At 42.7% G+C, this 21,143-nt stretch overlaps 1 protein-coding gene across 1 annotated transcript in view; it reads left to right on the forward strand.

Moving 5' to 3' along the window:
* Positions 1-665: 665 nt before the first annotated feature.
* TNFRSF13B (TNF receptor superfamily member 13B) overlaps positions 666-21,143 on the forward strand; it is a 36,207-nt gene continuing 15,729 nt past the window's right edge. Inside the window, exons 1-2 of the mRNA XM_060647064.3 lie at positions 666-764; positions 20,745-20,882. Coding sequence (XP_060503047.1) covers positions 707-764; positions 20,745-20,882 — 196 coding nt within the window. The 5' untranslated portion in view covers positions 666-706. The remainder of the gene's footprint in view (positions 765-20,744; positions 20,883-21,143) is intronic.

Genomic DNA, 21,143 nt, shown 5'->3' on the forward strand with positions numbered 1-21,143 from the left:
AGAATTTAACTGTGCCCCTTCCATTCTCCCAACAACCCGTGAGCCAGGAACTGTTGTTATACCCACTTATGAGGAGAGAAAATGGAGGCACAGAGAAGTTAAGTGAATTGTCTGCAAGGCTTCCTGCTGGTAAGTGGCCGGGCTGAGATTCAAACCCAGGCTGTCCTGCTCTAGTGTCAGCCTGTTGAGTGCTTTGATACGGGTAAGGATAGGGCTTAGGAAGCACAGAGAAATCAGGGATGGCTTCCCGGAGGAGTTGGCCCCTCAGTGGAGCCTGAGGACCAAACAAGAGATGACCCCGCAATGAAATAGGAAATGGTCGTCAAGGAAGGGGGAAGGGCCTGAGGCTGGAGAGCTGGTTCGTCCTGGGTGCAGCCTGGGGTGTGTGCCAGGGGGCAGGAAACCAGGTCCAAGTGCGGGGTCAGGGCCAGATGGGGGTCATACCAGAGTCTATACCTCATCTCAAGGCCAGACCAGCCCCCCCTGCTCTGCGGGCCCTGCCGGGCAGCATGCAGGGGAGGCTCCGCAGACAGCACCGTTGGGGACTCCTGAAGCACGCCCAGGCCACCCGCCTCGGCTCCTACCACGCAGGTGCAGGGGCGGGAGGGGGTGCCGCTGATTTACATCCTACAGGTTGGGGGGAAAACCCAGGAAGTGCAGCTCAGGCACTAATCAAATCTAAGGCTAATAATAAACGTCCTGAGTAATGAGTGGCTTGGGCCGGAGCAGGCGAGGTGGCCGGACCCGGGCAGGCCCGGAGTGGTGTGAGTAGCCGGGGAGGTGGCCGGGTGGGGGGGGCAGTGGGGGCAAGGAGGGCTTGGCCAGGGGCGCCCCGCATGGGTTCGGTGGGGTTCGGCGCGAGTAGCACCCACGGCAGATGGACAAGCTCGGGCTTGTCTGGGGGCCACCCCAAGTCTGGGGGCTCTGGGGGTTTGCAGCTTGCCCGCCGGGAGAGGAGCTGGGAGGCTGGGGGGTAGGTATGCACCTTCTGCATCCATCCCCTGACTTTAACAATTATCAACGTATGGCCAGCCTTAGATCGTCTACGCCCGCCATTTTCCCCCTCCAGCCCCACTGGATCATCTTAAAGCTAATAACAAACATTGTATTCTTTGATGTGTGGATGCCTCAGCAGCCATCTCTTAAAAACTTTTTCAGAAAACAACACCCAGAAAACTAACCATCACGGCCTGACCAATTCTGAAAATTCTGACCCCCTAGTACTAGGACCAAATAGCCGATCAGGGTTGAGGTTTCCCAATTGTCTGATCAATGTCTTTTCCAGTCGGTTTGTTCAAATCAGGATCTGAGCCCAGACCACATTCTACCTTTGATTGTATGTGTTAATCTAGAGCAATTCCCATCTGGTCTCATTTATTCCCCCTGCTGTTTATTTATTGAAGAACCTGGATCGTATGCCCTGTAGAATTTTTATCAGGGTTTTAAAGGTTCGTTCAAAGTGACAGAGCAGGAAGCATAGGTTGCTGGAGACGATGGGACCCACGCTGCTGCTCTGTCCCCCACACGTCAGGCAAGGAGTCTATCTTTTCTCTGATTCCTTTTTGCATCCAGTGACCATGTCCCCAGACATGTCCCCAGCGAAGGGCTCAAATGTATAAAATTTCTGAGATAGCCGGAACAGGTGAGGACGCCCACCTTGACACAGGGTGAAAGTGCCGGGGCCTCCAGGACCACGGGCTGAGAATCGGTCAGAACCGTGACCCAGTGCTGAGCGAGGCTGCCTGGCACAGCAGAATCGGTACCGGCCTGCAGTCAGGGGTTCTGGCTCCCCGTGTTCACGGACTCACCGTGTGACCTTGGACGGGCCCTTCACCTCTCCAGACTCTGTTTCCCCAGCTGCATAATGAAGAAGAGTCTCTGCCCCGCCAGATGTCCCTCAAAACCTCACAAGGGCTCCGAACCCTCCAGAAGCCCTCTTGAGGAGTCACAAGCAAAGGTTCCGAGAAGGGCTGTGCAACTTCTTTCGCAGGCTTCTATTCTGCCCAGCCTGTGTCGGTCCTGGGGTTTTCCTGCCCTCCTTTGGGGCTGGATGATGGTTCTGGGATTTTATGTAGGTCCAGGTGGAGGTTGGGGAGTGGGGAGCAGCCACGGCACCCTCTGGTCTGCTGGTTGTCAACCATCTGCCAACTATGTCCCCATCAGTCTCCACAGCTTGCTGGCTTCCAGACCATGAATGAGTCTTAGAAGCTCTCTAGGGCTGCCCTGTCCAATCTAACCCAACGCCCACCCAGCCATCCCTCCACAGTGGGTTAGCACCCTCCCTCTCCTGTCCCCAAATGAGGGAAGGGTCAGAGGTCTCTTTTTAATTTTGTGTGATTCTTTGGCGTTTTAAATTTGCTTGTTGAGGGGCGCCTGGGTGGCTCAGTTGGTTAAGCAGCCGACTCTTGATTTCGGCTCAGGTCATGATCTCACGGTTTGTGAGTTCAAGCCGTGCGTGGGGCTCTGTGCTCTCAGCTCTGCACAGAGCCTGCTTGGGATTCTCTCTCTCTGCCTTTCCCCCCTCCTCTCTCTCTCTCTCTCTCTCAAAATAAATAAGTAAACTTTTTTAAAAATTGGCTTTTTGAGTAGGTAGTGGTCACGCTTTGCAAGCCCAGACAGTATAAAAAGGTATATAATATGAAGTCTTCTTCCCTCCCTGTCCCCCATCTGCCCAGTTCCTGCCTCCCCTGGAATAAACAGCCTTACCGACATATAATTTACATGCCTGAAAGTTTACCCATTTAAAGTGTACAAGTCAATGTTATTTATTATAGTTACAGACTTGTGCAATCATCACTATAATCTAATTTTAGAACATTTTCACCACTCCCCACCCCTCAGTCCCTCCACGCCCCCAGCCTTAGGCTTACCACTGATTTACTTTCTGTCTCTATCCATTTGCCTAATTTGGACCACTTTATAAAAATTGAACGTGGTTTTGCAACTTTCTGTCTCTACCAATTTGCCTACCGTGGGCCATTTTATAAAAATTGAATGTGGTGCTTTGCAACTGGCTGCTTCTTCTTAGCATGATGTTTTTAAGGTTCATTCATGTTGTGGCACATGTCAGCACTTTGTTCCTCTTTATTTATGGCCAAATTATATTCCGTTTAACGGATATGCCACGTTTTGTTTATCCATTCGTCGTGTGGTGGACATTTGGGCCGTTTCTGCTGTTTGGCTATTATGAATAATGCTGCCGTGAACTTTCGTGTTCAAGTATTTGGGGTGACATATATTTTCATTTTTCTTGGAAGTGCGATCGCAGCATCTTGTGGCAATTCTGTGTTGAACATTTTGAGAAACTACCAGATTGTTTCCCACAGTAGATGACCATCTGATCATCTTGCTTCAAATTCTCCACATCCTCACCAACACTTGTCATTTTCCATCTTTTCATTATAACTATCTTAGTAGGTATCTCAGTGTCACGTTGATTTGCATTTCCCTAATTGACAAATGATGTTGGGCGCCTTTTCCTGTGCTGATTCAGATGTATTTTTGGAAAAATGTCTAACTCCTTAACCCATTTTTAAATTGAGATGTTTCTTCATTGTTCAGTTGTAAGCATTCTTTATATATTCTGGATCCCTTAACAAATATATGATTTGCAAATGTTTCCTCCACGTCTGTGGACTGTCCTTTTCTTTTCTTTCTTTTCTTTTTTTTTCTAATTATTTCATTTATTTTGAGAGAGAGAGAGAGAGAGAGGCAGAGAGAGAGGGAGAGAGAGAATCCCAAGTGAGGCTCGATTTCACAAACTGTGAGATCACTACCTGAGCCCAAATCAAGAATCAGACACTTAACCAACTGAGCCACCCAAGCACCCCCCCTTTTATTTTCTTGATGGTATTTTGTGAAACCCAAATGTGTTTGATTTTCATGAAGTTTAATCTCTTCATCTTCTCTATAGTCATTTATGCATTTTGTGTCATTGCCTAACCCCAAATAATGAAGATTCACTCCTGTTTTCTTCTAAGCTTGTCGTTTTAGCTCTTACATTTAGATCTATGATCCACTGTGAGTTAATTTTTGTGTGTGGTGTGAGGTAGGCGTCGAAATTTGTTCTCTTACACATGGCTATCCTGTTGTCTCAGCACTATTTGTTGAGAAGATTATCCTTTCTCCCATTGAATTGCCTTGGTACCCTTATCAACTGAACATAAATGCTAAGCTTTATTTGTGGACTCTCAATTCTATTCCATTGGTCTATGCTTATCTTTATGCCAGTATCACACTGTCTTATTTACTATTGCTTTGTAGTAAGTTTTTGAAATTGAAAAGTGTGAGTCTCCCAGCTATGTTTTTCTTTTTCAGGATTGTTTTGGCTCTTCTGGGTCCTTTGCATTTCCATAAGATTTTAGGATCAGCTGTCAAATTCTGCGGAAAAGCCAGTTGGTATTTTTATTAGGATTTCATTGAATCTGTAGAATAATTTGGGGAATATTGCCATCTTAACAATATTAAGTCTTTCAATCCATGAACATAGGCTGTCTCTCCATTTATTTAGGTCTTGAAATTCTTCTTTCAACAATGTTTTGTAGTTTTCAGTGTACAAGTTTTACACTTTTTTGTTAAATTTATTTCTAAAAATTGTATTTAAAACACCATTTTTTGTTTCTTACGTTTCTTTGCGGTGTTTCGTTACATATATACCAACTCTTATAGATTTGAACTTCCCCCCTTTTTGCAAAAATAAAGAAAGAAGGAAGGAAGGAAGGAGGGAAGGAAGGAAGGAAGGACAGAAGAAAGAAAGAAGGAAGGAAGAAAGAAAGAAAGAAAGAAAGAAACCCTGTTTATTTTTATTTTTGTTTTTCCACATAATATATCTTGGAGTTCTTTCATAGTAATATATAAAGAGCTTCCTCATTCTTTTTTATAGGTGCATAGTCCAGTATATAAGAATATTATAATTTACTCATTCACTCCCTTATTGATGGGCAGTTGGTTTTTCCCCAATATTCTGCTATTACGAACATTGCTGTATTATCTCACACTTTGAGATAAATCAGAGTTTGATCACTATATCAGTGGTAAATACATCAGTAATTTTGACAAATGTTGTCAAATTGCCCTCCACGAGTGTTATCCCTGTTTCCTCTCTTTCCATGGTGAATGAGAGTGCCAGTTTCCTTATGGCCCTGCCAATAGAAGGTGCAATTAAGCTTCTGGATTTTTAAGTCTATTAAGGAAAGATAGAATCAGCATAGTTTGAATTTATCTGTCTATTAGGAATGAGACCAAACATCTTTATGATGTTTTCCCCTGTCTGTGAACTGCCTGTTCATTGTGTTTGCCCAATTTTCTATTGGGTAGCTGGCCTTTTCCTTTCTGTTTATAGATAAGAGATGCAAGTGTTTTGTTTCCATTTTTCATTTGCCTTTGGACTTTCCTTGAGGTGTTTTTGGCCATGTTTGGTGATTTTTTGTTTGCTTGTTCTGTGTAGTCTATTTTATCAGTCCTTTTACAGATTTTGGATATGGTGTCATAGTTAAAAAAGTCTTTCATATTCTAAGGTTATAAAGAAATATCAGGTCATTTTTTTCTTTAGAATTTTAATAATCTTATTGTTTTCCACATTTAAATCTTTGGGCTATTTTTTTTTTTTTTTTTTTTGGGACAGAGAGAGACAGAGCATGAACGGGGGAGGGGCAGAGAGAGAGGGAGACACAGAATCGGAAACAGGCTCCAGGCTCCGAGCCATCAGCCCAGAGCCTGACGCGGGGCTCGAACCCACAGACCGCGAGATCGTGACCTGGCTGAAGTTGGACGCTTAACCGACTGCGCCACCCAGGCGCCCCTGGGTTATTTTTTTAATAGAGGGGAAATTATTTCCTGTGCTAGTTTCTGGCCCAGTTATTTAAAAAAAAAAAAATTGTTTTGATGTCTGTTTATTTATTTATTTATTTAGGTTTATTCATTTTTGAGAGAGAGAGACAGAGTGTGAGAAGGGGAGGGGCAGAGAGAGAGAGGGAGACACAGAATCCAAAGCAGGCTACAGGCTCTGAGCTGTCAGAACAGAGCTGGACATGGGGCTTGAACTCAAACCGTGAGATCATGACCTGAGCCAAAGTTGGGCACTTAACTGACTGGGCCACCCAGGCGCCCCATAATGTTTACTTATTTTTTGACAGAGAGAGAGACAGAGTGCTAGCGGGGGAGGGGCAGAGAGAGAGGGAGGGGCAGACACAGAATCCGTACCAGGTTCCAGGCTCTGAGCTGCCAGCACAGAGCCTGACACAGGGCTCGAACCCACCAACCGTGGGATCATGACCTGAGCTGAAGTCGGACGCTTAACCGACTGAGCCACCCAGGCGCCCCTCTGGCTCAGTTACTTTGTTTCTGTCAAGAATATCCTCCCCTAAGTTTTGAAAGCAAAAGCCAGCATTTTTTTCTCCTCTCCCTCTGCCAAGACACCTTTACCCTGAGTCCTACTTGAATGACAGAAATGCAGGCGGGGGAGGGGGCAGAATAAAACTTAAATACTGCCCCAATCCAGCTGTCTATAACACAGTGCAAAAATGGAGACGGCTTTTCATTCCACAAGTCTTTACTGGGGACAATGATGGACAAGGTCATTTATGAGGTCATTTATCAAGGACCTACTGTGTCCTGCTATTATGGAAGGCACCGGATAACAGAGATGAATGAGAGTGTCGGGAGACAGAATGGTGACTCCCAAAGGTCAAATTACAAAACAAGAACCATCACCAGGAAGGCATGCTCAGGCCACACGGTCATCCAGGGAGGCACATGTAAGAGCTCAGAGGAGAGGCAAGGGGGCGAGGCAGCTATGGGGGCAAGTGTTTTTAGAAAATTATGGCGCTTAAGCCACAGGTTGAGGTTGTGGGAGCAGTTCCCAGGCCTGGAGTGCTAATTTGATGATACTATTATTATTAATAATAATAATAATGTCATAATAATTCTCTATCATTATGATTATATGGTTTTATATTACCGTAAGATGATTTTAATTGTGACTACAATTAATCCATTATATTTTTTGCCACTTATATCAGACTAATAACTGCCACTTGGCAGCTTTGTCTCTGGCCAGTTATACGCATGTCACGTACACGTCCTTGAGGGAAACTTCTCTGCAGAGGGAAGCCCGGAACGTCCATTTTGCAGATAACGAAAACCGAGGTTTTGTGCCCTTTCCCAAGGTGATCGGTAATGACACGAGGCATAACTGTGCTTTCCCCACCACAGACCCCTTTGCTCTCTCACGCATGTTCTGCCACTGAACTGTGGCAAATCGATTTTCAAAATGAGCTAACAGGAGGCAAAAACTACAATGGGTAGAAATGGTCGCCCCCTTTCTACAAACACGAGAGGGGCCCCTGGGTGGCTCAGTCGGTTAGGCGTCCGACTCTTGCTCTCACCTCAGGTCTTGGTCTTGATCTCAGTGTCATGAGTTCAGGCTCCATGTTGGGCCTTGTGCTGGGCGCGAAACCTACTTTTAAAAAAAAAATTCCTATAAGCACAAAACTGAGAAAGTGACTTGACTAGTACTCCCGGGACTCAGTTTAGTTCTGACTTAGATCCAGCGTGGGGATGGTGGGCTCACCACCCTGACAATCTCTGAAAGGTAGTTTTGGGTGCAGGTGGGAGCTCCCAGGGGTTAGTCTCAGAGCTATTTTCAATACCTCAGAAGAGCCTGGTAAGAAATCACGTACAACAAACCGAAATGAAAAGCCACCTTCTCATTTCCTTCTTTGCCTCCTCCCCTCCCCCTCCTCTCTCCCTCCTCTCCCTTCTTCACGGGAATAAAAGCAGGCTTCTAAGTGGTCATTGCCAGTTCTCCCACATGTGCCCCAGGTGTCAGGCTGTGACCTCCTCCGGGGCACACACCCCATCTCTTCATGTTGGAATCTCCTTCTGACCCCTCCCCGCCCCCCCCCCCCCGCCCCACTGACAGCCTAGTTCAAAGCCCCCAGCTCATGTGTTTACTCAAAGATTGGTGAGAAATTCCTCCTGTCTTGAAGCTTTTTTTGGTCCCTTCTTTTCAAGTCACATTGACAGATTTTCTTGGCAAAATTCCAAAGAACGAGAAGGAGTTGCTGAGGCTTTTATCCATCTTGCTTCTTTCTCATGGGGACAGGACCCTCTCCCCACCATGGAGAAAGACACAGGGTTGTCTTGGGTCCTTGTGGCAGAAACTGGCCCTTTTAATTTTCCCTTGACCCAGGTCCAGGCCTTGGCCAGTACAATACTCCATAGTGCAAGGAGTGGCAATGTTAATAAGGGCAATAGCTCAGGGGGTTAACCTTTTACTAATTGCACAGTACCATACCAGGCAAAGCACCTGCCATGCATGTAATAACCACAATGGCCTTATGAAGTCAGCAATAACATCCCCATTTTACAGATGAGGACACTGCGTTTCAAGGAGGCAAAGTTCTGCCCAAGGTCACACAGCTAGGAAGTGCTGGACCCGGGATATATAGTCCAGTGGTTTCCAGCCATTGCTACCTGAATGTCCAGAATATGATATGCACACACTGCTAGTTATTGACTTTTCGATTTTAGACATTGTGCATTAATTTCCTGCTTTCTAAGACGAGAACTCAACTCTTACATCATCCTCTGTGTACCAACCACCTCCCCTCCACCCAGTCTCCCAGAGCACGGTGTTTAGTTAGATCCATGGAGACGGAGAGCAGTTCTGGCGCCAGCAATGGGGCTGACCCCGTGGCAGATGTGGCAGGACCAGCCGACCATACTCCCGACAGCCTGCGCATCTGTCCACTCTGACGCCCTCAGGATTTCCAGAGTCCATCAACAATGGAAATTCTTTTGGATCCCCCCGGTCAACCCCAGTGCTCAAGGGTAGACTGCCAGCTAATCAGTTTGCCCCCAAATGTAAAACCCTCCACGGTATCGTTCTCCCTTTTCTTCTTCCTCTCTCTCCTAAGTCCTGGTATTGCCTTTGTTCCTTGACAGTGGTCCAATGACTGTCCCCGCTCACGCAGATGAGGAAACTCTTGTATGGGAAGCATAAGTCAGAGTCCTTGAGTTATTCACTGACAGTTGCTCACACGTTTATGATGCTGTGAATTTTGTTCCCAGCTGAACTATCCGTGTGCTATGATTTCCCTCGCGTTGACAGCGCCTGAGTTCTCTCTGCACGTGTCAGCGATTTATCCTCAGCTCTGTGACAAACCCAGCCTGTCAGTTGGTCAAACATACTCACTTGTCTATTATTTCAATGTTCATCAGAGACATTCCTTCCCTCTTTTATTTTAGCTGGGACAGTGTTCCCTCCAGGCCTGCAGGCAGCTGTCCCCCGAGATTTCCTTCGGCATCATTCTGAGAATTTCTACCTGCACCTCTTTGCTGAGATGGATCCTGTGTTTCTCCCCGACTTGTCACCATTTGGCTTACTCCCTACATTGGATGGAGTGTATCCCCCAGCAGCTTACCAAGTCACCACTATCTAGATCCAAAATCTCTCATCATCCCAGCTTTCCCCTCCCCTCAGCCCCTGGTAACCCCTGGTCTACTTTCCACCGCCATGAATTCGCCTATTCTAGGTGCCTCGTGTAAGCAGAATCAGACAGTAGCTGTCTTTTCGTGGCTGGTTTATTTCACTTACCATAAGGTCTTCAAGGTTCATCCGTGTTGCTGCATGTGTCCGTACTTTACTCATTTTAATAACTGAGTAATATTCCAATATATATATAGCACTTTTTATTTATCCCTTCATTTATCGATGAACACGGGCTTTCCACTTTCGGTCTATTGTGCATAATGCTGCTGTGAACATTAGTGTACAAGTATCTATGTGAATCGCTGCTTTCAGGTCCTTTGGATGTATATCTAGGAGTGGAATTGCTGGGTCACATGGTAGCTCTATACGTAACTTTGTGAGGAAACGTCAAAGTGTTTTCTATAATAGTTGCAGCATTTTTCATTCCCGCAATCAATGCATGAGGGTCCCAATTTCTCCACATTCTTGTCAAGACTCATTTTTCACTTTTTGGATAATAGCCATTCTAATGAGCATGAAGTGGTGTCTCACTGTAGTTTCGATTCAAATTTCTCCAATGACTGGCGATGTTGAGTATTTTTATATGCTTATGGGCCATTTGGATGCCATCTTTGGGGAAACGTCAACTCAAGTCTTTCGCCCAGTTTTGACTTGAGTTGTTTCTGTTTTGGCTGTTGAGTCTCAGGAGTTTTTTATGTCTTCTGCCTATTAATCCCTTATCAGAGATGTTATTTGCAAATATTTGCTCCCATTCTGTGAGCTTTTTGTTTTTACTGTCTTGATGGACAGAAGTTTTTAATTTTGATGAAACCCAACATATCTAAGTGTTGTATCAAAAGTGGAATTACCAGATGGAATGCGTGAAGGTGTTACCCGGTTTTCCTCTAAAAGTTTTATAGTTTTAGTCTGAAGTTTAGGTCTTTGATACATTTGAAGGTAATCCTCCAACTCTTCTTATTCTTCAAAATTACTTTGGCCTATTCAGGGCCCCTTGCAATTCCATATGAAGTTTTAGGATGAATTCTTGTATCTGTGTAAAAAAGTCACCGGGGGGCGCCTGGGTGGCGCAGTCGGTTAAGCGTCCGACTTCAGCCAGGTCACGATCTCGCGGTCTGTGAGTTCGAGCCCCGTGTCAGGCTCTGGGCTGATGGCTCGGAGCCTGGAGCCTGTTTCAGATTCTGTGTCTCCCTCTCTCTCTGCCCGTCCCCCGTTCATGCTCTGTCTGTCTCTCTCTGTCCCAAAAATAAATAAAAAACGTTGAAAAAAAAATTAAAAAAAAAAAAAAAAAAAGTCACCGGGATTTTGTTAAGGACTGTAATGAATCTGTAGATCACTTTGGGGAGTATTGCCATTTGAACAACATTAAGTCTTCCAGTCCATGAACATAGGATGTCTTTTATTTAGGCTTCTTTAATTTCAGCAGTGTTTTGTAGTTTTTCAGGATATACTTTTTTTTTTGTCACCGTGGTTAAATTTATTCCTAAATATTTTATTCTTTTTTTACGCATTTGTAAATGGAATTGTTTTCTTAATTTCCTTTCAGGATTGTTTGTTGCAAATATGTGTGTGTGTGTGTGTGTGTGTGTGTGTGTGTGTGTGTGTATTTGTGTATGTATATATATACTTGCATATAGATATATTCGTGTATATATATATTTGTGTATGTGTATGTATATATATATATATATTTGCGTGTGTGTGTGTGTGCATTGGTTTTGTATCCTACAACTTAATATTAGTTCTAACAGGTGTGTGTGTGTGTGTGTGTGTGTGTGTGTAACTTTTAGGGACTTGACATGTAAGATCATGTCATCTGTGAACAGAGATAATTTTATTTTCTCCTTTCCAATTTGGATACCTTATTTCTTTTTCTTGCCTAATTTCTCTGGCTAGAACTTTCAGTACTATGTTCAATTGATGGAGGAAAAGTAGGCTTTCTTGTCTTGTTGCTGATCTTAGGAGAGAAGCTCTTAGTCTTTCATCATTGGGTAGGATGTCGACTGTGAGTTTTTTCATATATGGTTTTTATCATATTGAGGAAATTCTCCTCTATTTCTACTTTACTGGGTGTTTTTTTTTAATCATGGAAAGATGTTGAATTTTGACAAATGCTTTGTCTGCATCCATTGAGATGAACATACAGTTTTCTTTCCATTCTTTTACTGTGGTGTGTTGCATTGATTGCTTTTCATGTATTGATCCATTATTGCATTCCAGGAATAAATCCCACTTGGCTGTGGTGTAGAATGCTTTTAATATGCTGTTGGAATTTATTTGCTAATATTTTGCTGAGAATTTTTACATCCATATTCATAAGGCGTATTGGTCTATAATTTTCTTTTCTTATGTTGTCTTTATTAGGCTTTGGTATCAGTGTAATGTTGACCTCATAGAATGAGTTAGGAAGTATTCCCTCCTCTTCAATTTTGTAGAAGAGTCTGAGAAATACTAATGTTAATTCTTCCTTAAATGTTTGGTAAAATTCACCGGTGACACCATCTGGGCTTTTCATCATGGGCTTTTCATTGAGAGGTTTCTGATTACCGGTTCAGTCTCCTTACTTGTTATATATAGGTCTGTTCAGATAGTCCTTCCTTGTGTGTCAGTTCTTATAGATTGTATGTTTCTAGGAGTTTGTCTGTCTAGGTTACCCAATTTGTTGGATGTATAATTGTTCATAGTATTCTCATAATCTATAAAATCTGTAGTAATATCCCCACTTTCATTTCTTTTTTTTTTAATCTTTCTCTCTTTTTCCATTTTATTTTATTTTCATCATGATAGGTGTACTCTTTAATCCTCAGCCCCTATTTTTCCCCCTCCCCCCACCCTTTTCTTCTCTGGTAACCATCAATTTGTTCTCTACAGTTAAGAGTTGGTTTCTTTTTTTGTTTTTTTGTTTATTTACTTTTGAGAAAGACAGAGAGTGTGAGCAGGGGAGGAGTAAAGAGAGGGAGAAAGAGGATCCAAAGCGGGCTCCATGTGAGTCTAATGTGGGTCTCGAACTCATGAACTGTGACATTACAACCTGAGTCAAAGTTGGACGTCCAACTGACTGAGCCACCCAGGTGCCCCAAGAGTTTGTTTCTTGGTTTACCCTTCTCTTTCTCCCCCCCACCTTTGTTTGTTTGTTTGTTTTGTTTCTTAAATTCCACATACGAATGAAATCATATGGTGTTTGTCTTTCTCTGACAGACTTATTTCGCTTAGAATTATACTCTCTAGCTCTATCCATGTTGTTGCAAACGGCAAGAGTTCATTCTTTTTTATGGCTGAACAATATTCCATTGTAGATCTATATCACCTCTTCTTTATCCATTCATCAGTTGATGGACATTTTGGCTGTTTCTACAGTTTGGCTATTATAAACAATGCTGCAGTTAATATAGGGGTGCATGCTGTTGGTGGGAATGCAAACTGGTGCAGCCACTCTGGAAAACAGTATGGAGGTTCCTCAAATAATTAAAAATAGAACTACCCTACGACCCAGAAATTGCACTACTAGGTATTTATCGAAGGGATACAGGTGTGTTGTTTCAAAGGGGCACATGTACCCCCTTTCATAGCAACACTATCGACAATAGCCAAAGTATGGAAAGAGCCCGAATGTCCATCGACTGATGAATGGATAAAGAAGATGTGGTTTATATATACAATGTAATACTACTCGGTGATGAAAAAGAATAAAATCTTGCCATTTGCAACAACATGGATGGAACTAGAGGGTATTATGCTAAGTGAAATAAGTCAATCAGAGAAAGACATATGATTTCACTCTTATGTGAAATTTGAGAAACTCAACAGATGAACATAGGAGAAGGGAAGGAAAAATAAGATAAAAAGAGAGAGGGAGGCAAATCATGAAACACACTTAAATACAGAGAACAAACTGAGGGCTGCTAGAGGGAAGGTGGGTGGGGGGATAGATGAAATGGGTGATGGGCATTAAGGAAGACACTGGTTGGGATGAGCGCTGGCGTCATATGTAAGAGATGAATCACTAGGTTCTACTCCTGAAGCCAAGACTACACATATGTAAACTAACTTGAATTTAAATGAAAAAAAAAAAAAAAGAAAGAAAGAAAGAAACATAGGGGTACATGTATCCCTTTGATTAGTTTTTTTGTATTTTTTTGGTAAATACCCTGGTAGTGCAATTCCTGGATTGCAAGGTAGTTCTATTTTTAATTTTTTGAGGAATCTCCATACTGTTTTCCAGAGTGGCTGCACCAGTTTGCATTCCCACCAGCAGAGCAAGAGGGTTCCTTTTTCTCCACATCCTCACCAACATTTACTGTTCCTTGTGTTGTTGATTTTAGTCATTCTGACAGGTGTGAGGTGATATCTCACTGTGGTTTTGATTTGCATTTTCCTGATTGTGAGTGATGCTGAGCATCTTTTCATGTCCCACTTTCATTTCTGACTTTAGTAATTCGAATCTCTTCTGTTTTTCTTAGTCAATCTAGCTAAAGATTTGTCAATTTTGTTAATCTATTCCAAGAACCGACTTTTGGTTTTGTTGATTTTCTCTAGTACAGTTTCTTTGTTCTCTATTTTATTTATCTCCACTCTAATCTTTATTATTTCCTTACCTCTGCCATCTTTTGGTTTAATTCACGCTTCATTTTCTAGTTCCTCATAGTGTACCGTTAGGTTATGATTTGAGAATTTCTTCTTTTTTAGTGCATATGCATTTACAGTTATAAATTTCCCTCTTAGCGTTACCTTTTCTGTATCCCGTAACTTTTGGTAACTTGTGTTTTCATTTTCACTTATCTCAAGATATTTTGTAATTTTCCTTGTGATTTCCACTTTGAGACATCAGTTGTTTAAGAATATGTTGTTGAATTTCCACATGTCTGTGAATCTTCCAGTTTTCTTTCTGTCATTGATTTTTAGTTTCATTCCATTTTGATCAGAAAAGATACTTTGAATGATTTCAATTTTTTAAAACCTGTTAACGTTTGGTTTGTGATCCAATATATGGTCCACCGTAGAGAATGTTCCATGTACACCTGAGAAGAATGTGTATACTGCTGTTGCTGAGTGTAGTATTTGTATATGTCTATTATATATCATTGATTCATAGTGTTGTTCAAGTTCTCTATTTCCTTATTGATCTTTTGCTTGGTTCTTCTATCCATTACGAAAAGCAGGGTATTAACATATGCAAATATTATTGTAGAACTATCTATTTCTCCCTTCGATTCTGTCAATTTTTGTTTCATATATTTTGGGGCTCTGTTGTTAGATGCGTGTATGTTTATAATTGTTATTACCTTCTTGCTGTATCAAACTTTTTATCAATATATTTTGTCCTTCTTTGTTTCTTGTAACCTCTTCTGATTTAAGGTCTATTTTGTCTGACAATAATATAACCGCCTCAGCTCCCTTTTGGCTATTATTTGCATGGAATATATTGTTCATTGTTTTTACTTACAATCTCTTAGCGTCCTTTTATCTAAAGGAAGTCTCTTGTACACAGCATATAGATGGATACTGCTTTCTTTTTTAATCCAATTTGCCAATTTCTGCCTTTTAATAGGGGAATTTAGTCCATTTACTTTGATGTGATGACTGATAAAAAAGGATTTACTTCTGTCGTTTATCTGTTTTCTGTATCTTATGTTTTTTGTTCCTCAATTTCTCCATTACTCCCCTTTTTTGTATGTAGTTGGTTACTTGTAGCATTAACATTTTGATTCACTTTTTCTTTCCTTTTTTTTAAATGTTTATTGATTTATTCAGAGACAGCGAAGTGGGGGTTGGGGGGAGAATCCCAAGCAGGCTCCATGCTGTCAGCAAAGAGCATGACACAGGGCTCGATCTCACAAGCCGTGATATCACGACCTGAGCCGAAATCAAGAGTTAGATACTTAACCGCCTGAGTCACCCAGACGCTCCTCCTTTTTTGTACTTTTAAAGGTTATTTCCTTAGCGGTTACGTTGGGGAATATAATTAACATTTTAAACTTATAACAACTTAATTTTAATACTAACTTAGTTTTGATAATATACAAACATTTTCTTGCTATATCTCTGTCCCTTCCCATTTACACTGTTATTGTCATAGATTACCTCATTATGAATTTTATGCCCATTAACATAGGTTTATAATCGTTTTATGCATTGTTACACTAAATCGTATAGGAAAAAAAAAAGAGGAGTTACAAACCACACAAAAAGTACAATAATACTTGCTTTTATATTTACCTATGTAGTTACCTTTACCAGTGTCCCTTATCTGTTCTCATGGCTGTGTCTACATCTAAGGTACTTTCATTTCAACACAAAGGACTCCCTTTAGCATTCCTTGTAGGGCAGGTCTAATGAACTGGGAATGAACTCCCTCAGCTTTGAAGGATAGTATTGCTGGATATGTAATTCCTGGTTGGCAATTTTTTTTTCTTTCAGGACTTTAAATATATCATCCCACTGCCTCTTGACCTCTATGGTTTCCAAGGAGAAATTAGCTGTTAATTTTATTGAAGGTTACCTGTATGTGAAAAGTTGTTTCTATGTTGCAACTTTTACAATTCTCACATTTTGATTACAATGTGTCTCAGCATTGGGCTCTTTGAATTTGCCTTATTTAGAGTTCATTGAGGCTCTTGAACATATATTTATGTCTTTCCTAAGATTTGAGAAGTTTTCAGCCTTATTTTTTTTCAAATATTATGTCCTTTTCTCTCTCTCTCTCTCTTCCTCTCTCTTTCTGGAACTCCTAAAAATTTATGGTGGCATGTTTGATGGGGCCCCACAAGTCCCTCATGTTCTGTTCACTTTTCCTCATTTTTAAAAATTTCTGCTTCTCAGACTAAGCAATTCAATTGTCCTTTCTTCTGCCTGCTCAAATCTGTTGTTGAGCCCCTTTAGTGACCTTTATTCATTTCATTTATTAGATTTTTCAATTCCAGAATTTTTTTGTTTCCACTTTTTTATTTAAAAAAAATTATAAGAATGTATTTTGAGAGACAGAGACAGAGAGAGAGAGAAAGAGAGAGAGCAAACACAAGCAGGGGATGGTCACAGAGAGAGGGAAAGAGAGAATCCCAAGCAGGTTCTGTGCTGTTAAAGCAGAGCCCGACGTGGGACTTGATCTCATGAACCATGAGATCATGACCTGAGCCAAAATCAAGAGTCAGATGCTTAACCGACTGAGCGACCCAGGTGCCCCTGTTTCCATTTTTAATAGGCTATTTTTAGAGCAGTTTTGGGTTCATGGGAAAATTAAGTGGGAAGTACAGAGAGTTAGTTCTCCTATACCTCGTTCCCCCAAACATGCACAGCGTCCTATACGATGAACATCCTGCACTAAAGTGGTACATTTGTTACAACGGATGAACCTATGTTAATACGTCATTATCACCCAAAGTCCATAAGTTTACACTAACGCTTATTTTTGGCGTTGTACAGTCTACGGGATTTCACCAATGTAGAAGGACATGTATCCACCATGATAGTATCAAACAGAATAATTTCAGTGCTCCCTTCCCCAACCCCTAACAACCACTAATCTTTCTACTGTTTCCATAGTCTTGCCTTTTCTAGAATGTCAGATAGCTATAATCATGCAGTAGTAGCCTTTTCAGCTTGGCTTCTTTTAGTTAGTAATATGCAGTTAAGATTCCTCCCTGTGTTCTCACGGCTTGATAACTCGATTCCTCTTTAAAAAAAAATTTTAATGTTTATTTTTGAGAGAGAGAGAGAGAGAAAAAGAGCATAGGGGCAGAGAGACAGAAAGCGAGACATAGAATCTGAAGCAGGCTCCAGGCTCTGCGTTGTCAGCCCAGCGTCCAATGCAGGGCTTGAACCCACGAGCCATGAGATCATGACCTGAGCTGAAGTTGGATGCTTAACCCACTGAGGCACCCACGTGCCCCAATAACTCATTTCTTTTTAGTGCTGAGTAAATTCCATTGTTTGGATGTACCACAGTTTATCCATTTCCTTACTGAAGGAAACCTTGCTCGCTTCCAAGTTTTGGTTCCTGTTTTACAACTTCTATCTCTTTATTCATATTCTCATACTTCATTCATACATAATTTTTTGATTTCCTTTAGTTCTTTGTCCATGATTTTCTTTAGGCATTGAATATACTTAAGACGGTTGATTTAACATCTTTGACTAATATTTCCAACGTCTGGGCTTCCTCAGGGATAATTTCTGTCAAATTCTTTTTTCTGTAAGTGTGCCATATTTTCTCATTTCTTTGTATGTTTCGTAAGTTTTCTGAGAACTGGATATTTTGAGTATTCTGTTGTAGTAATTCTAATTCTCCCGTTTCTCAGGGATTACTGTATCTTGCTTGTTGATGGCTGGAATCCATTTGTGGCTTTTCCAAACTATTTTTGCAAAGTATGTATTTATTGTGTGTGGTCACTGAAGTTTCTGTTCCTTTATCTCTGCAGTCAGCCAGTGACCGGACAAAGATTTCCTTAAATGTCTGGCTCCCAAGAGCTGGGGGGAGAAGAGCACCATCTCTTTAAAATTCCCTGGAAGCCACCTCAGCCGTTGGGGGTTGAAACAATGGTCACCAACCTCTGTGCCAGCCCCTCACTGATCAAAAGCAGCAAACAGCAATCCGAACCTGCAACCCCAATGTTTGGAGGACAAGGTCCTCCTCACCCATCGGGGTTCCAGCAAGTTTCACCGGCAACATGAGCAGCTGCCTGCACAGCGGCATACGTGGGGTTAGAGACCAAGGAATGCTAGCCACCACCATGAAATACATTGAGATGCACCAAAATTCCAAAAATGTACCAGCTTCTTCCTCCAGTTCTCCCTGGGATAACTTCCAAAATAGTCACTTCAGATGGTTGCTGCCAGCTCAACATCTGTTAGGCGGGAGGGCAGATTACTGGCGCTCCTACTCTGCCGTCTGCCCTGACACTGTTCTCACATCCCAGTTTTGATTTGGGATCTCCGCTGACTTCCTAACGGAACTCTGTGGGTAGCCTGCTTGTTCTCGAGAAGGTTTTAGAACCTGCTCTTAATCTCTGGTCCTCCTACGTTTTATGATGATGGGTCATGGCTTGTGAGAATTTATTGTGCCAGACACCCGACTGGTTCTTTGAATCTGGAAGCTGTATCCTTGAAGTCTGGAAGCTCCCATTTAATCAACCTCTGGGCTTCCTGAAGTGATTGTACAATTGTCGTATCTTTTCTCTCCCTATTTTCTAGGAAATTTCTTCAATTACATCTTGCAACCCCTTCTACTGATGTTTATATTCTGGCTATTATATTTTTAATGTCTAATAATTCTCAGTTTTTCTATGCATATTCTTTTTTAAAGACAGTACTCATTCTTTTTCATGAATATAAAAATTCATCTATCTTTCTATCAATATCAATATCAATATCAATATCAATATCAACTGTTGGTATTGTTGCCTTTTAATTTTCTTCAGTTCCTTGCATTGTCTCTCTTGGCTCCCAGCATGTCCCTTCTGCTTGCTTTGTTTGAGTTCTCTTTCATGTAGGGGTGGCACTCCAATATCAGGTGACCTGTGGCTTTTGGCTCAAACTCAGATTGAGGCAGAAACAGCTGTTGGAAGTTCTGGGTAAATGAATGGGGTTGTTAATGTAGAAGCTTTGCTCTCAGAGGGTCACGCAGCAAACTTGGTCATTTTCTTGAGAGAATCTCCTAGTTAGTGCTTTTAGGTCTTTTCCTCTGGGTTGGTTTTCCCAGAGAAGGGTCTGTTGATTCCCTGCCAGTTGCTGGATGGGGAAGGAGACGTTTTTTAAAAACATGGTCACACTACTCCTTAGGTAGTATTTTGGGGAGTGTGGACCTTAGGGCTGCCCTCAGCTGTGCCTGAGAAGACACCAAATATTCTGCTCGGGTTGGTGAGAGGCTGTTACCTGCCTGGAGATGGAATCCGGCTGGGGTCAAGCTGTCTTTCTGTACATTTTCAACCAGTCTTTCTTTCATTGTTTTGCCTTCCCATCTCCTGTTGTCAGAGATACTTGGTACCTCCAGTTCCAGAGGCTTCCTGGGGTTCTGTGGCCCAAGTCAGCTTCCTTCTCCCTGCGGGCATCAAAGAAAAGAGACCTTTAACTGAAGTCAGTCACCCCAGCCCACATGCCTTCCATATTCCAAAATGTTGCTCACATCTGTCTCCTGCTGCAGTAACTTCTTCCGCTCTCTTTCCCTTTGAGGATAAATATCGTTTTGGAGAAGCTAATACCAGGAAATCAGGCAGAAAATTCTAGAAAACGTGGTGCATTCATAAAATGGGAGACTCGTCAATACAAAGCAAATGATTGAGAGAGCCTCAACAGAGAATGTGCCCTGGATATCTTGCGGAGCCAACAACCAGACACAAAAGTTCAAGGATGGGCAATATTAATGACCTACAGGGATAGAAGTCGGAATAGAAGTCACCAGCGGAAGTGAAGTATTGGACGGGAGGGGACCCAAGAGAGCCTTCAGGGAGCAAGAAATTTCTAGGCCTTGATGTGGGTTGTGACACAGGTGTATACATATGGAAAAATTCACCGAGTCGCACACCTAAGATCTGTGCGTTTTACACACGTCATCTTGTGTGTCTCATACCGCAGTAAAAGAAGAGAAGGGGAAGGACGTTGACATTTATTGAATGCTTGCTGTATGCTAGGCACTGGCTGGATCTGCTTTTCTTTTTATTCGCTTAATGAGCACCTAATATGTCCTAGGCATTATCTAGGTTCTGAGGGCCGAGCAGTGCACAAAAAAATTAGAGTTCTCGCCTGCATGATGCTCACAGCTAATGGGGGAGACACTATCAAATAGTCCCAGTCATAAAAGTGAAGTGAAAACAGTGACAAGTAGTGCAGAAGAAGAGGAGTGTCCTAATCTGGGAAGAGAGTCAGGCTTTTCTGAGGAAATGAAATTGAAACAGTGACCTAAAGGATCAGGAAAAAATAACCAGCAGAGAGGGAAGAAGGGCATTTTATGCAAAGGGACAAGCAGGTGAAAAGGCACTGTGGTCGAAAGAGGCACATTAGGCAGGACAAAGAACGAAGATGAGAAGGGCACAGCTGGTGGAAGAGCGGCGGCCCCAGAACCGCCATCTCACACATGGGGAAACCGAGGTTTGGGGACTTGAGATGGTTGCCCCAGGTCACCCAGCAAGTGCAGCTGGGGTTGGAAGCTAGCTTTGTCTGGTTCCCCCTCTGCGTGCCGGGACAGAGTAGGAATGTGAGTGGGAGAGGCTGGGTTCTGACCTACGGCAGGGTGCCAGCTACCCTCATGCTCCCTGCCTCTCAGCTCCACAGGGCCTGCGGATGGGGGTGGCCATGGGTCAGTGCCCCGAAGAACAGTACTGGGATCCCCTACTGAACATCTGCCTCTCCTGCAAACTCATCTGCAGCCATCAGATTCCACGCACCTGTGCAGCATTCTGCAGTGAGTTCTGGGGCCTGAGCCCCATGGGCTGGATCACCCCTTCCTTCCCTGCAGAGATCCCCCTGGCCCGTTGCACTTGGGTGCCTGAGAAGGAGGTGGGGGAAGGAGATGTACACTGTGGCACCCCTTTACCCCCGGATCTTTCTGCTCTGGCCACACTGGCCTCCTTGCAGTTTCTTGAACATGCTGTGTTTCTTCCTGCCTCAGGGCCTTGGCACATGTTGTATCTTCTGCTTAGCATGCCTCTCCCTGTTATTCTTC

Source organism: Panthera onca, chromosome E1 (assembly GCF_046562875.1).
Source record: "Panthera onca isolate mPanOnc1 chromosome E1, mPanOnc1 haplotype 2, whole genome shotgun sequence".
Taxonomy (NCBI): domain Eukaryota; kingdom Metazoa; phylum Chordata; class Mammalia; order Carnivora; family Felidae; genus Panthera; species Panthera onca.